Genomic DNA, 16200 nt, shown 5'->3' with positions numbered 1-16200 from the left:
AAAAATGCTATCTCAAACATCTTACTGGTGTAAATTGCATAAACTCTCTCATGCAACATATGTCATTCAGAATAAAGAGGAAGGAACAGCATTTTTAACACCAACTCCGTTTAGGGAATTGGATACCAAATACTCCCATCTTCAATAGATTCTTTAGTTAAAATATTTTATTCTATTTGCTCTAGTTATCAAAATGAATAACAAAGAATAAAAAGTGTACAATGGAAAACAAATTACCTTATTTTAACAGAGATTAATCTAGGAAGGGCCTGTGTAGTAATCATTCTATGTTATCTCATTCAAACTATCTGCTAACAACAGCAGGAAAAAGGGTTGTATTCTTACCAATGAATTTCTGAGGCATTGAGCTTTTTCGTTTTGCCACATTGCTTGCTAATCTGTCCAGAACGAGAGCTCTTTCACTTCCCATCTCTGCTTTGATGTGTCTTGCCTCCACACTTGCTGGTTTGGAAAAATGTAAAAAGAAAAGGGAAAAGAACACGTTGGTAAATGGGGAGAAAAGGAAATAAACTAGAAGGAAAAGTGTCAGAGGTCTGATGCACACTCTGTTGTTACCTGTTATTACTGCTCAGATTCTTGCCTGGGGTACCTGCTGTGGTCACTGAAGCCAGCACCAGGGCACATTCAAATCTTGCAGTCTTATGCTGAGATGGGAAAGCCCGACCCATCCCCAACCAGTACCTTCATTAGCAAGAGGAAGTATTAAATAAACAGCCTGGACGTGGTTGGCTGCAAAAAGATAGATAGAAGGAGATCTTCTAACCCCGGATCAGCCTTCTTTCTGATTCTGAGTAACTGCGTGTGACACCTGCAGACTGATATAATTCTTCTTAACAACTTTGAAAAAAAAGTATGGTGCCCCAGATTTACTGCTCTGTTTATGTTAATAGCACTTTTGAAAATAGACACTTACCCAGATAGCAAGAAATCTACTCAGTGATTTGTGTATTGAAATTTTGAGTGGTTTTTTTCTTTTTTTTCTTTTCCAGCATGCTCCTTTCAGTTCCTATCTTTTAAATTCTATTTCTCTGGGCTCTGCATTTTCTGTTTCATATGCTCTTCACATTTCAAAATTGTCTCAGTTAAAATTTCCCTGAGCAACACTTCTGTCTTGAAATTAAAGAGCAATTTGTATAATGCATCTTTATTATATTTCTAATGAAAAATGTGAATAAAAACTGCCGAAGATTATGGTCTAATTGTCAGTCCACAAATAGACTTTCAAGTGGTGTAGGCCTGTGGTTCTCAGACCTACCTGAACATTAGAATCACCTGAAGAGCATGTAAGACACACCTATGCCCAGGCCTCCCCTTCAGATCAATTAAATCAGGATCTCTGGTGTAGGGGCCTAGGCAACAGTATTTTTAAAGCTCTCCAGATGATTTTAAAATGCAGTCAGAACTGACAATCACTAGAAGAATATATAAATAGTTCCAACGTCTAATCAACTAAACACTAAGTTGGAATAAATATAACATAGTTTACCCTGGTACAGCAGGCAGTACCCAAAAAGAGTTCATGACTCAAGTTCAAAGAGATACGAGCTGCTCTAAATATAAAGCTTTAAATTTTAACACATGATACTAGTCCAAGCTAGGGATCAGCAACCTTCTTCTGTAAAGGGCCAGATAGTAAATATTTTAAACTTTGTGGGACACATATAGCCTCTGTTCCACATTCTTTGTTGTTTTTCCTGACCCACCACCCTTTAAAAATGTAAAAACCCCTGTGTACAAACAGACCGCTGACTGCATTTGGCCTGAGGGTCATAGTTTGCTCACCCCTGCCCTAAACAAACATATTGTGATGCTACAAACAATTCCCCCTGGTTTATAATAAGCATTTTAGGAGGTCCAAACAAAAATGAAGTATCTACATTTCTAATATCGCTAAGGAAGAAAAAATTGAAATTAGTTTAAGGGACTAGAGTAGAAAGCAAGTGATGATTGCAGAACGGAATTTTTTTTCCAAATATAAACATACAAGTCTAGGAATTGTCAGTGATCCTGCTGTAGGTGAAGAGTTTTCTGTGTGAGGAGATTCTAATATACAAAAATAATGTCACAAATTCCATGATCTCTCAGACATTGAACACCACAGATGGACGTGCCCAGAAAGAAGAAAGCTGGCCACCTCTGCAGTAAATGAGAGACAGAGAAAGATGTCCTTGGCAAGACTGTTAAGTATGACCAGAGTGAGAGAACCAAAGCCAAATCAGAAAAAGAGAATGCAAGGTATTCAATATCTTTCATTTTATTATTAGTATCTTTTTGGTTTTGTTTTTAAAATTCTATGTATGCAAGTCTTACACAATAAATTATAAAGCTCAGGGTTTTTTAAATTCAGGAGTAAAATGAACTCTGGCTCCAAAAATGAATAAACAAAGAGGATGATGGTAATGACCATATTTACTAGACTTTGTCAAAAATAATTCTATGCTCTAAAGAAATAAATCCCAGCCTCCAATTTAAACTATTAACAACACTGTTTGTCTAAATGTCTAAACAATAAGGGTCAGAATAAGGGGCCCGGGCAGCTTTTGGGCTCGTGGTAAAGCACTGCAACTTTGTCTGACCAACCGTTGTAAATAACTGGCACTTTAGTGACAGGACTCTGCTATTGAGCAAAGTGGGTCAAATTCTGTCCAGCACAGGGATAGGTTTAAATGACCAAACAGGAAACTATTATATATATATTATTTCCTTTCACACAAACCACCACCAGATGTGGCACTACCCAGAGCCCCAAGAGCAGAGAGATGAAAGACAAAGGTCTGGGATTTGAAATAAGTTCCTGAGGCTGTTATAAGGAGGCGTTTTCTTAGAAGCATCGGAGAGGCAGCTAAATTTGTGCTTTGGGAACATTCATTCTGGTTTGAGCAACTTTGAGAGGATTAAATCCTGGGAAGGCTCCCCTTCCATCTTGTATTTATTACCAAAAAGATTTATAGCGAAATGAGAATGAAAAAACAGTACTCTGGGAATTTTTAACTTTATCCCCATTTTACCGCTATTCTTACTCGTCTGTGGCAGTCACTCCTCAAATGGCTCAGTCGTCACCCAGAGATTTATCTGTTCAGTCCCAGCACTTACTGCAAGCATTATGCTGCCTGCCTAGTTTTCCCACCTGCCTCGTGGCAGTCACTGTCTACATTTTACCTAAGTCACTATCAGTTCCCACAAACAGCTTTCTGAGGACACACACTCAATATCCTCTATATTTGGGAGGATGCTAAAGTGGGGATACATTGACCTAAATAACGTAATTAGGGCATGTCACTAAATGGCAACCTTCCGAGATAACATCACTTTTCATCCCTGGTTACTCACCAAGCTTGTCTTGACAGTCATTTCTAGATAATCTTACTCTGTAGATCAGTGACCAAATGCCTGACATTTAAAAAGATAAAATTCTGGAGTGTTTATGGATAGACAGATAATTTGAGGCATAGGTGAAGACTTTCCCATTTCCACAACTCTGGTTATAGTGAAAGAAATCCTCTAAAACTCATCTAGAGGGCTCCATCAACTCACACTCTCTCTCTGGATTCTTCACTCAAAACATAAGCTCCAAGACCCCAACCCTCACTGTATATGTGAACACACTCCAGAGATTAAGTTAGTCTTTACTCAGTTAACTGTATATTCCAATTGGCAAGTTACGCAAAGGTTAAAATTTCATTTGAATATGGTGCACTCTCATTTTCTTTTCCAAACTGTTAGTCTTTTGCCTTGCAATTGTTGGACAGCTGCTACACAATGCCACTAAATGAGCACTCTTTAAAACACAAAGAAATGCTTTGGAGTTAGACAATCTCTTTGGGATTATAAGGAGTTTAGGCAGTACACTGAAAAGAAAAAAAGGACTACTGGCTTTTGGTCCTCTGCTTCAACTTTAAGACCCAACTGTCTATTTATACAAATAGTCTAGACTTGTTATCTTGCCACATCATGTCTCAGAAATGTAAGTGGAGGGAAACCAGTTTGGCAAGATAGTAAGGGAACAAGATAATGGGTTTAAATGATGAAATAGGAAATCCGTTCCTGGGTGGTGTTTGGCAGTTTAATGTTGCAAGGAGTGGGTGTGGGGAATATGGGACAGGGGCAAGGAACAATTTGCACACTTGGTTCAGGAGTGAGCATAGAAGGAGTAGGACTGTAATTCTGGATCAATTCCCCTTGGTGTCACTTGCCTACTCTATAGTAGATATACCAACTTTCATTAGCAAAATGGTTTTAAAGACATGTTGAAAAAATAAATAAAACTTATAGGAAGTCATAATTACAGAATAGGTTACTACCTTTAATCTCTGCACAAGTCTTAATAGTTTCTCCGGTTTTTAGTTAACTGTTTCCATGATGCAATTTCTATCTCAAAGTGATTGCAGATTTAACTATGTAATTTGTAGTGTTTTTGTTTTTGTGCAAAATCCTTCATTAGCTCTTGAAGTGTTAAACGGAGCTCAAATAAGAGGCATTGCTTCCTGTCTCTTCTATGGTGTGGTCAGTCAGTAGCTAATAGTGTGTGGAACAACGGGGTGTCACTGTGCAATAAGAATTGTCTAACAAGAGATTGCTATCAAAGACTGAGGCAGGTTCCAACAAAAAAGTTACATAAAACTGTGCCTTTTTGACCAAGTAGAATGAATACTACCTGTGAGATAGTATTGATTTTTAAAAAGAATAATCTGTTGGGAAAACAGACTTTTAAAACATTTTAAACTTTTTCTTTGGACTGATACTTGGTAAAAATATAAGTTTATTCTGAAACTCTCATGCTTGTATTAGCTCAAATGAAACCGTGATAATGCAGATAAAAGGTTTTGACTCCTAGATTCATAAATAAATTTAATTATTCAATTACTTTAAAACTCTCGTTATTGCTAGAACATTGTCATACAAAAACATGTCCCGCTCCCAGTACTCATAATTTGTGTGAAAATGAGGCTAAGTGAATCTCTATACCAGCTGTTAGTCCCTTTCTGGAGTAAGGATCAAGCTAATGAGAAAATGAAATCCGTGGTCTTCTATGTTCCTTCTTCTTTTCAGTTATACTCCATTAAGACCACAGAATTGGAGGAGTATCATGATGAGGTCACTGGTGATGTCCGGTGTAGAGACTTGGACTGAAGTAGCAATAGGACATGTGTCTCTATTGGACGTTTGTATTGTACTAATAGACCAAGTGCCCATTCCCTTGTTGGACTGTAAGATCTTCAAGGGCAGGGGCTTAACCTTCACTCATCTTAACAAACAGCTCTGACACAGAGCCTGGCACATAGAGAATCCAACAAATGCTGTCTGAAAAAAACAAAATGATTTTAGCAAGGCCAGAAGTCCTGTTGCCCAACATGGCAGTCTTTTGTAGACTGGTCTCTAGGCCAAGGCCTTTTCATCTCTTCTGCTTCCATAAAGGCCTGCTTCCTGATGGGGGCAGGTTTGTCCCAAGGCTTGGCTCTCACACAAGGCTGCATTTCAATTTACAATAAGCCACTTGATGAACAAGGGCAGCATCCACAGTAGTAATGGAGCATCATCACTTTAAAAGCTAGGGATGAAGAGATAAGATCTACCACTGGGGATATTATATTGGTCAGGCTCAGAATGGAACACTATGTCCAGATAGAGACTCCCAATTTTAAGAAGGAAACAGAAATGGAAACCATATAGAGAGCAGTGGCAATAATTAAAGGATTGGCTTGTGTTAGATTAAACATTCTTTACATTTTGGATTTTAGGCAAAATCATGAGAACTATTTGAAAGAGTACTATATTGACTGACATGCAGTATTTACTATAGTTGATTAAGCTGTGACTTTATACATTTTGTAACCTGAAACCACCATTACAACATATTTGTTTTTAAAGAAAATCAAAACTTGCTGACTTAGTTAACCCTTTATTTTTTTGCTGAGACTTAAAGTATGCTGCACATATCTATCAAACCACCCTACGAAATGCAAATTAACTTAACTTCTGTACTTCAGCATTTCCTGAATCACCTCATACCAGTGAAGATACCAAAAATATTTCTTTTGATACTTTCCTAATTTGAAATTCCTTAAAAAAGTTATGGAGATGGAAAGTAAGGTGGTAGGTAACCTTACTTCAAAATCATCAATTTTGAACTTACTGATCATAGAGGGCAGTTTACTGATTTTTTTCCCCCTATTTCCAGGAGAATCAAGACACACATTCATGTATATGTGTATGTCTATTAGTCTGTGTGTTACTATATTTCTTTTGCTAACCAGATAATATATAAGCTTTAAAAATATATAGCTAATAAAGTCATATTTTCTAAAAGTAGAAAAAACCCAAATGTCCATTAACTAATGAATGGATAAATAAAATGTGATAAATCCATATAATGAAATATTATTTGGCCATAGAAAGGAATAAAGTGCTGATACACACTACCATATGGACAAACCATGAAAACATTACACTAAGTGAAAGAAGCCAGATATAAAAGGCCACATATTGTACGATTCTTTTTACATGAATGTTCAGAATAGGCAAATTCATAGAGATAGGAAGTAGATTAGTGGTTTCCAGGGGCTGGAGAGACAGGGAATGAGGACTGACTGCTAATGGGCACAGAGTTTTTCTTGGGGGTGACAAAAATGTCATGGAATTAGATAGTGGTGATGGTTGTATAAATTTGTGAATACAATTAAAACTACTGAATTGTACACTAAAGGGTGAATTTTATGGTGTATGAGTTATAATCTCAATACATTTTTGAAAACAAAAAATTATAGCTAATCATGAAAACAACGAAAAGTTCTAATTTGATTTTACTGAAATGATTTTTAAGTCATTGAATTTTTGATGAGTCTCAATTTCCTCACCTCTAAAATGAGGAGGTAGGATTAGATGCTCTCTTTAACCCTTCTAGCTTTACATGTTAATGATTCTATTTGGAATATAATAGATTTCCATAACCTTGGAATTTCTCACAGTAAGAGGTTGGTCTACTGTCTGAAATATGGAACTGCAGGTAAAGATGCCCAAGTATTGCCTGACTGACCTTAAGCATATTGCTTAAGATGTCAAAACCCGTTTTAGGTTTTTTTTTGAGAGAGAGAGTAAACATTTCTCTTTAGAAATAAGGAGGAAATCCAACTCCTTGATAAAACCAAAGATGCCATCAGGATAAAAAGCAGAAGCACTGCAAACCAACGGAATTCAGTTGGCCAGCTCCTAACACCATAAAATAGGCTTTATCTAAAACAAAAGTTTCCTCTCACTCAAAACTGGTACAGTTAAACTACTCATGATTTCCACTGCATTTTTCCTGAGTTTCACATTATTTCTGTCATATTTTTGTAATCTTTCTGCTTTAGAATGTTCAAACTATTCAAGCGCAACTACTTTTGTCAAACATCAAATCCCATGAGGATTTGTACCTACTCTAAACAAGCAACTGGTTCAAGTAACCAAATAAAAATGTGTGACAATTCAAGCTGCAGAACCAAACTGATGGTCAACTGGATAGGACAAAGGACAACAGCCGAGATGTGACACAAAATAGTTTCAGGTTGTTTCAACTAATAATGAAAAATAAATAAAACACAATTGATAGATGGAAAGACATCTAGTGTTTCAACCAGTTGCCATTCAGTATATAATTCAAAATACTGAACAAAATATGAAACTCCAAAACCCAAATATAAGCATCACAATAAATCATATGAGTAGACAAGTATATGACTTTTGGGCCTTGTGCAAAAAAATCGTTGTGGTTTTAATAAACTCTGCCCTAGCCACGCCTCAAGCTCCTCTACCCTCCATCTTTGCCATTTCAGTTAATGACAACTGCATTCCTCATCACATCCCACATCAATCTGTTAGGAAATACTGTCGGCTCTATCTTTATACACAGAATTAGAACACTTCTCACCACCTCTACCACAACCAACACACAATCTTCTATTGTTTGTATTATTGCAATGGCTTTCTAACTGGATGCCCCAATTTTTTATCTTTCCCCCAAAACAATCTATTCTTAACAGCAAGTAGAGTGATTCTTTTCAAATAAGAAGTCCAATCATGTCACCTCTCTGTTCAAAACCCTCTAAAGATTTTCAATTTCACTCAAAGTAAAAGCCAGTCTTTACAATGACCTACAAGGCCTGGTAAGGCCTGGTTTTCCATTTTCTCTCTGGCCTCACATCCATTACTCACTCACTCTGCTCCAGCCACACAGGACTATTTACACTTCTTCAAACTCAAGCCCCAGGGCCTTTGCACTTGCTATTTCCTAGTTATCTGTAGGGCTCTCTCCTCACCCCTTTAAGTCTGTTAAAAAGTCACCTCATTGAAACCTTCCCTGACTTACCCTCCATCCCTAGTACCTGCTTTGTTTTTCTCAGTAGCACTTACTACCTTCCAATACACTGTATAAATTACTTATTTACTTTGTTTATGGTCTGTCTTTCTTTATTAAAATATAAACTCCACGAGGGCAGGATTTTTTTGTCTTTTTATTCACTACTATTTAGTCCACCACCTAGAACAGTGGATGCTCACTAAATGTATGTGGAATGAGTGTTGTATGAACTCACCAGTCTCACCCAGGTCAGTGCTCTGAAGAAATGTACGGCAGCGTTCCTTGTGCTCCTCAAGGGAACTTCTCTGCTTGTAACTCCTTCCGCAAAACTCACATTTATAGGGTTTCTCAACTATAAGGAGAGCACAAAGGGGCACTCAGTGACCCTCAGGGTTTATAGAACAAACGGTGTATTAGGGCTCTGTGAAAACTGTCCATGAGGAATGAGACTGCTGAGAGAAGCCAGAGTATTTGGGTTCTAAACTGAAATAACGTTAAGGTCTACGATTGATTATTATGCTAGACTATTCTCTGAAAGGATAGCCTCCTTTCACAAATGAAAGGATTTAGATTTAATGATTATCACTGAGCACAGTGTTCTGGCTCCAGATCAATCTTGTTTCTTTAGGGAAAAGAATAGGGTATTCTTCAAGGAGGTTAGTGTGGCTTAAGAATGAAATAGGAAGAGATTCTTGTTTTGTGACATCCATCTGGCTGTAAATAAAGAATGCTGCAGTTTGTGGCAGTTAGCCATTCAGCTGGAAACGGATGGCCTTTTTAGAGCATTGACATTTTTGGATAAATTTGGCTCATCCTTGCCAAGTAGCTATAGCAAAGTCTGGGCTAAATCAATAAAAACTGAGCTAACCAAGGATATATCTGAATAATAGAAAAAAAATGAATTGAAAAAATGACTTCATCTTCATTTCTAAGATAAAGCAAAAGTTTCCTCAAAAGTTCATCCATACAATTCAGACCACTTTTACCCTCCCAACTCCTCCAAATGCTTTATTGCTCGAAATATGTAGGTAATAACTTCAACTTTGTGTGCAGGACTGGTCTTTCTGATTTGTTGATAAAGTATTCCTTATGAATTTATCAGAGTTTTAGGGACTGAGATTATTATTTTCTAATCCTCTTGCTCTGTTTAAAACAGACCCTTTGGGACGTAAAGCACTAAAAGATCCATATAGAACCCCAAATTAAAATAAATAAAGGTGTGCTAGGGCTAAAAATGTTAAGTTTCTGTATAAATTGGGGTCCTCTAGAATCTGTCTTAAAAATGACTACTATTGTTGGATCTTACTTGAAAAAAGCAACAGAAGCAAACTATTCTAATTTTTTGGACCAAACTCAGCCTTAATTCATTACTTTGAACTTGAGCTGTAAAAGAAACCCTTCTTTGGCCACTTATGATCTCTCATAGTAGGTTTTGTTGGGGCTGACTTGTTTAATCCTTACTCTCTGAATTGTGACCAGTTGCGGGTTTGGGGCTGGGTTTTAGTCAAAGCAGTACGTGGATTAACAAAAAAACAAACCCTTTTTTTTTTCTTCAATTAAAATTTTGTCAGATAACATCAAGAACATGAGGTCCCAAATTTGAAAATAAACTCAGTTTTATTTTTCTAGAAGGGAAATTCTAAATGTTGAAAAAAAATTTATTATCTTGCTTGGTCAAAATAAGGAGTAAAAACAGCAAGACAGAACATAGCTTTTTATGAATTCTTACTGCTGCTCATCTTTTAGAGATTAAAAATAAATAGGCTGATCAAGAAGAAAGTTGGGTTTAAGAAATTTAGCCCATCCACACCTAAAACTAATACAATGTTATATGGTCAATTATATTTCAATTTTAAAAACCCAGAAATTTATCCCAGAATGGCCAAAAAACTCCCCAAATTTAGCCCAGAATGGTCAAAAGTAACTCTCTAATAATGATTTAACCCAAGTTTACAGGGTTTTTTTTTCTTCTCCCCAAAGCCCCCCAGTACACAGTTGTATATTTCTAGTTGTAGGTCCTTCTGGTTGTGGAATGTGGGCCGCCACCTCAGCATGGCTTGATGAGCGATGCCATGAACTGGTGAAACCCTGGGCTGAGGAAGCAGAGCACTCGAACTTAACCACTCACCCACGGAGCCAGTCCCATCCCAGTTAACAGTTTTATATAATTTACAAACTGTACAGTATTTGCTTGTCTAGACTTTTGAATGAAAAATGTGTGTGTGTTTTTAGAAAAATAATCTTTTTCTTTTTTGTGGAGAAGATTAGCCCTGAGCTAACTACTGCTAATCCTCCTCTTTTTGCTGAGGAAGACTGGCCCTGAGCTAACATCCATGCCCATCTTCCTCTACTTTACACGTGGGACGCCTACCACAGCATGGCTTTTGCCAAGTGGTGCCATGTCCGCACCCGGGATCTGAACCGGCGAACCCTGGGCAGTTGAGAAGCAGAACGTGCGAATTTAACTGCTGTGCCACCAGCCCAGCCCCCTAGAAAAATAATCTTTTAATAAAGTTTACTATAAGAAAATACTGATGGCTATAATTTCTTCACAAAAACTAAAAAGGCGTTTTTATAGAGCAGGCTTTTCCTGTCTGACTGTGTTGTTCTCTAGGGGAGCAAGGATGGTAAGGAGATGATCATCCCCATTGAGCCAGACGGAGAGCAATTAATGCCTTAATGGAGTGTAATTAGCCCTAGAGGTCTCTGCTGTTGTAACCCTTCAGAACAGGAATGACAGATGAAAACCTCCATACTTAACTCTTTCTAGTTTCTGCAACGGGCATGGAGGAACACACATTTACTAGATATGGAATGCTCATTGCTCTCACTTACCAGAATGTGTCCTAAGATGACCTGTGAGTGCATCTCTTCTCTGGCATGCGTAGTTGCAGAGGTGACACTTAAAAGGTTTTTCCCCTGTGTGCAGTTTAATGTGGCGGAGGAGGTTACCTTTCTGAGTAAAAGATGCCCCACACTGATTACACTGGAATGGGCGTTCACCTTTAAAAAGGACAAAAAGGAGATTTCTGATCACCAGCAAGTGGAGAAGCATATGCACAGATTAGCTGCCTCTAGCAAAAGCTCATCGTTTAGACAGTTTCTGTTCATACTGGGATTGGCTGGGAGTTATATTTCAAGGCAAGCATAAGACTTAATGGACTCTTCCCTCTAGAAGAGAAAAAGCACTCCCTAGGCAAGGCTGTTTTAGGCATCATCTTGTCTTGGATCAGAGCAAAGAAACAAGAGTAGCTCTAGAAGTGCTTTCTGGATGTAAGTTTTTACATTACTTAGCATTCCTTTTGAATATAATCTCAGTCTGAAAAAAGAGTCACAGACTCAAGTCCTAATAAAGTATCGAGGGCCAGAAATGCTTCTTTTTAAAGTCTTTATATCAGATTGCAGAAGGAATCTATTGGGCTCAGTAGGATTGTTGTGATTGTATGCATTTCTATAGACTACCTGTTTACTGTCTGAAGATAATTTTTTTAAACTGGTCATAAAAACTACATCCTTTCATCTACCAAATTTGAACCCAATAATGAGATCTGCTTTTTTAAAAGTTATGTAAAAATATATGAAAGATGCCTAAGAAGCAAATCACACAATTCAACTCCTACTTATTAACTCAAGAAAAAAATATTTGGCTGACCTAGAACACTGTGCCCTCTATAGTCTTTGTTTTTATTCATAGCATTTGCAGTATGTTTGCCAAATGCATGGTGAAGCAGGACTAAAAATCACTGGTTAAATGGAAATGGAGAGAAGAGATACATCAGAATTATAGCAAAAATCAGTGAAAGTAATCAAAAGTCACCCCAAATTCCACCACTTCATTTCTCACATGGCTGCATTACGAGAGTTTTCAGAAGAATGGATAAAGGAGACTATTTACCAGTATGGCTCCGCTTATGAACCATTAAGACATTGAAGCTAATGCAGGATAATCCACACACATCGCAGTTCATCTTGCCACTGGTTGGCCTGCTACTATCATACGAGACAACATGTCTTTCCAACTTAATGTTTTCATATTCATTATATTCTCTTGAATAGCTGTAAGGGATTTCAGGCTCTTCTGCATTTCCCATGGGCTCTGGCTTTAAAACATTCTCATCCCTTTCACTGTATTCATCTTTCACTTTCATTGAATCATCTGCAGGGAGGAAAATGCAAGAAATGAACAATGATTGTATTTGGGGCTATCAAAGCAGCTCAAAGAGCAGGGACTCACAACTGACAATGAAATACCAAATGAAGCTAACATAATATTGTACATTTACAAAACAAGAAAACGCCACTAGGATGATTACTCATTATTTGAATTCAGAACCACAGTCAGGGGAAAACACACTCACACGCACACAGAAATAGATGACAGCGTTTTAGGACACCCAGAAAATTAGAGATAACAGATTTTAGCTATGACTGCTCAAAGAAACCATGAAAAAAAACATTTTGCACAACTCTTCTCCAGTACTGGGGGAAAAGAAAGGTTCTCAGATCTAGTACCTTTTTTGGTGGCTGCAGTTAAGAGGCGAGGTGATGTGCTCTTTGGTTTCAAGAAGAAAAAACTGTTTTAATCCTTCAAATGTATCCAATTTAAGTCACTAAGATTGAGAGTTGACTAGTTAATACTGTTTTTCTGATTTTAAGCCATGCTTTGCCTCTTCCCCTTCCATGTATATGAACTGCTAAAAGAGTCTTATCTCTCTCTCTCTCTCTCTCTCTCTCTCTCTCTCTCTCTCTCTCTCTCGGAACTGATAAAGAGACAACACTGAATGTAGAGGAAGCTGGCAGTACTAGTGAAATACTGTTGAGAAAGATAAAAGGAGAAGTAATTCTTTAACATAACCTTCTAAGGAGTCACTTTCATTGACACAGGTAAATGGAGCTCAACCTAAGCAAGGGAAGGGCACCTATACCCAAGTTAGGGAGGGATGAACTCAAGATCCTAGAATTACAGGACCGGATAGGAGAGGAGCAATTGGCCCAAGTGAGTTGGGTGACCAGGTATTATCTTAAAAAGAGCTGTAACACTCTTAAGCTGAAGAACATAAGAAATGAAGAAGGCAAATTAGGTACTGACACTAACAAAACCCAGACATTTGCCGGCTGTATTAATAATAAACATTCATAAGGAATTTTTCATATACAAAATATGCTGCATAAATGCTTACTTTTTCAAACATTCACTCTTAGAAATTGGAAGTTGTACTTTCCCATGAGGAATCACAAATCAATGGGATTTTAGGGCTGGAAGGGAATTTAGAGATCATCTAATCCAACCCTCTTGTTTTTCATACAGAGATATTCTCAGTGCTTTGTCCGAGGTTACATAGCCAGTTAACAGCAGATGTGTGATTAGAATGCTAAACTTGGATTTGACCTCACACACTAGACTTATAAAGTCTAAGCGGCTTCTTACTAACATATTCCACACTCTCCTACCAATGCATAGACGTTAAAAACCAAAACACTCTGAAAAAAGGGTATTTTAAAAAACTACATCCCTTCCAAAAAACACCAGTAAGCGCAGCTCCTGTTGCCACATAGGAGGAAGTACAACGCAGCTGCGCCTGGCTTGTTACCTTCAACTCAAGTTTCAATTTTCACTTCTATCAAGGTTACCTTTCATCTATATTAACTGTGTTTGCTTAATAGAGCAAGACAGGGCCTAACCACCAACAGAGGAGCCATTGCTGCAACTCTGTTCCACTGCTTCTCACCACGGTTCATGGTTCACAACTTTTCACCCTTTGATTAGAAGAGATGGAGGGCTGTAGGATAAGTCCAACATGTTTCAAACTTGCCCATCCTATGCATCTGGGTTATATATGAATTGATATCCATTTCCTACATGGAAAGAGGTTCATTCCCTTCTTTCTCTGGATAGGTCTTGCCTGCTTTCAGATGGAATTTGTTTGCTTTAAGTGGTTTTCGTTTTTTTTGAATTTTTTTAAGAGAAGGATGCACCTGAGGCTTGTACCCTCCTCCCTTCCTCCATCACTCCAGCTGTGGGTGATATCCCACCAAAGCTTGAGTGCTCTTCAGTTTGCATGTAGGCGTTTAAAAGAACCTCAACGGAAAACTTCAGCTACTGAAAACCAAAAACAGCAGATAGAAAGGGCCAGCAGAAAAGAATCCTTTTCATTTTAGTTATAAAATGTTAATATGAACAGACTCAGGCCATTCTGTGGTCAGTGACAATTAAAAACTAGTAAATCAATGTGTGGGGGTCTTTCTGAAAACACAGGACACAAGAGAGTTGCTCCTTCCCTCAGATTTTGCCTTTAATGGGTCTGACCTAGAACTCAATACTACGTTGACCTGGGTCAAGATAAAATCTTGGCTTTAGTCCTTTAGGACTTAACTGTAGAATAAGAAAGACAGTATCTGAGACCCAGGGCCCTAAGAGAAAGCATGAGAGTCACATGGACAGGGCATTAGGGAAGTTCCTTGTACTTAGTGGACGAAAGAGCTCCTGATACAGTTGTTGGTTTGCCTTTGGAGTCTTACCAGTTTTAGATAAAAGACCTGGATGGCCTCCGTGCATGGTTACTGGGGATCAAAAATTCATTATGATTTACCACATGAATGTAAACAGAGTTGAATATTAGAATACATGAGTATCTAGGATACTAATGAGATTCCTGAGAAATTACTGGATTTAGCACACAGCCTCCAAATATAGTCCACCAAAACTATCAGGAAAGACACTAGTTCGCTCTAATGAAGAAATTCATTCCATCCCTTAGGAGGAAGATTTACTGGAGCAGAGGAAAAGGGGGCATTCTACTTAGTATCCCTTGAAAATATTAATAAACATGTCTAAAATAAAATGTCATCTTTGAATGACAAACTTGCTTCTAATTTATGACTTTTTATTTACAATGGAATCTTCATTCTTCCAGTCTCCAAGTCTAGAAACTGGAATCCTTTTCCTTTCAACCTCTACATCAGGTCTCTAAGACCTCTATTCTATGCCCTCAGGCTCTAAAATTCTCTTTGCAATTTAGTTTAGCCTCTTATCTCATCCTCTCTCAACACTCCTTTCTAGACAGTCTTACTAAAAAAGTAATCTATGCTTACTGCCTCTACATCCTCAAAACTGATGTAAAATTCCATGTAATCTGTCATCTGCCTCCATAATTCACTGAAACTGCTTCCCTGAAGACCATCAACAGTCTCCTGGTTCCTAAATCCAAAGGCCTTTTTTATGCCTCTCTCTCCATCTTCTCTGTAGCGCTTGACCCTACTGACCGCCACTCCTTGTTCTATATTTCTATTTCTTCAGTGAAACTGTACCTCCTTTCCTTACCTTTCTGATGGCTTCTTTCTAGCTCCTTTTCCTCCCTCTGCCTCCTAATCACTGTCCTTAAGCCTCTTTTTTCCTCCCTCTACACCTCCTTCCCTATGGCAATTTCATCCACTCTTCAGGCTTCAACTAGCATTTTATTGATTAGTCCCCAAATATATATCTCCAGGTGTGCTCTCTCTCTCGTTCGTCAATCCTCTATTCCCAAAGGTCTCCTGGGTGTCTTCCCAATTACTCAGGCTAGAATCTTTACAGTCATCTTTCCTTCCTCTTGCTTGCAACCCTCCTTGGTTCTATTTTTGTACCTTCTCTCCAATCTGATTCTTCTCCCCACTATTTTGCACATCTACTATCCTAAATCTCAGAGCCTCATTAGTTTCTCCAAGATTTACTGTGGTAGCCTCCACATTGTTCTCTCTGCCTCTTCTCTCTCCCCTTTTCAGCTCATCCTGTATACTCTCACCAGCTTGTTTTTCCTAAACTATGGCTCTGGTCATATCATGACCCTGTCAAAATTCTTTCATAT

At 38.0% G+C, this 16200-nt stretch overlaps 1 protein-coding gene across 12 annotated transcripts in view; it reads right to left on the bottom strand.

Moving 5' to 3' along the window:
* IKZF3 (IKAROS family zinc finger 3) overlaps positions 1-16200 on the bottom strand; it is an 87352-nt gene that overhangs the window by 15349 nt on the left and 55803 nt on the right. For 5 of the 12 annotated variants that reach the window (XM_070562077.1, XM_070562078.1, XM_008518893.2 and 2 more), the window contains 4 exons: positions 12252-12512; positions 11192-11359; positions 8592-8708; positions 346-462 (listed from right to left, as the gene is read on the bottom strand). In XM_070562077.1, coding sequence (XP_070418178.1) covers positions 346-462; positions 8592-8708; positions 11192-11359; positions 12252-12504 — 655 coding nt within the window. In that variant the 5' untranslated portion in view covers positions 12505-12512. Of the gene's footprint in view, positions 1-345; positions 463-576; positions 925-8591; positions 8709-11191; positions 11360-12251; positions 12513-12868; positions 13091-16200 lie in introns of those variants that run through there. The other 7 variants (XM_070562083.1, XM_070562080.1, XM_070562081.1 and 4 more) reach the window with 4 other exon arrangements.

Source organism: Equus przewalskii, chromosome 10, assembly GCF_037783145.1.
Source record: "Equus przewalskii isolate Varuska chromosome 10, EquPr2, whole genome shotgun sequence".
NCBI lineage: Eukaryota > Metazoa > Chordata > Mammalia > Perissodactyla > Equidae > Equus > Equus przewalskii.
This window is presented reverse-complemented; position numbering and strand designations above follow the sequence as displayed.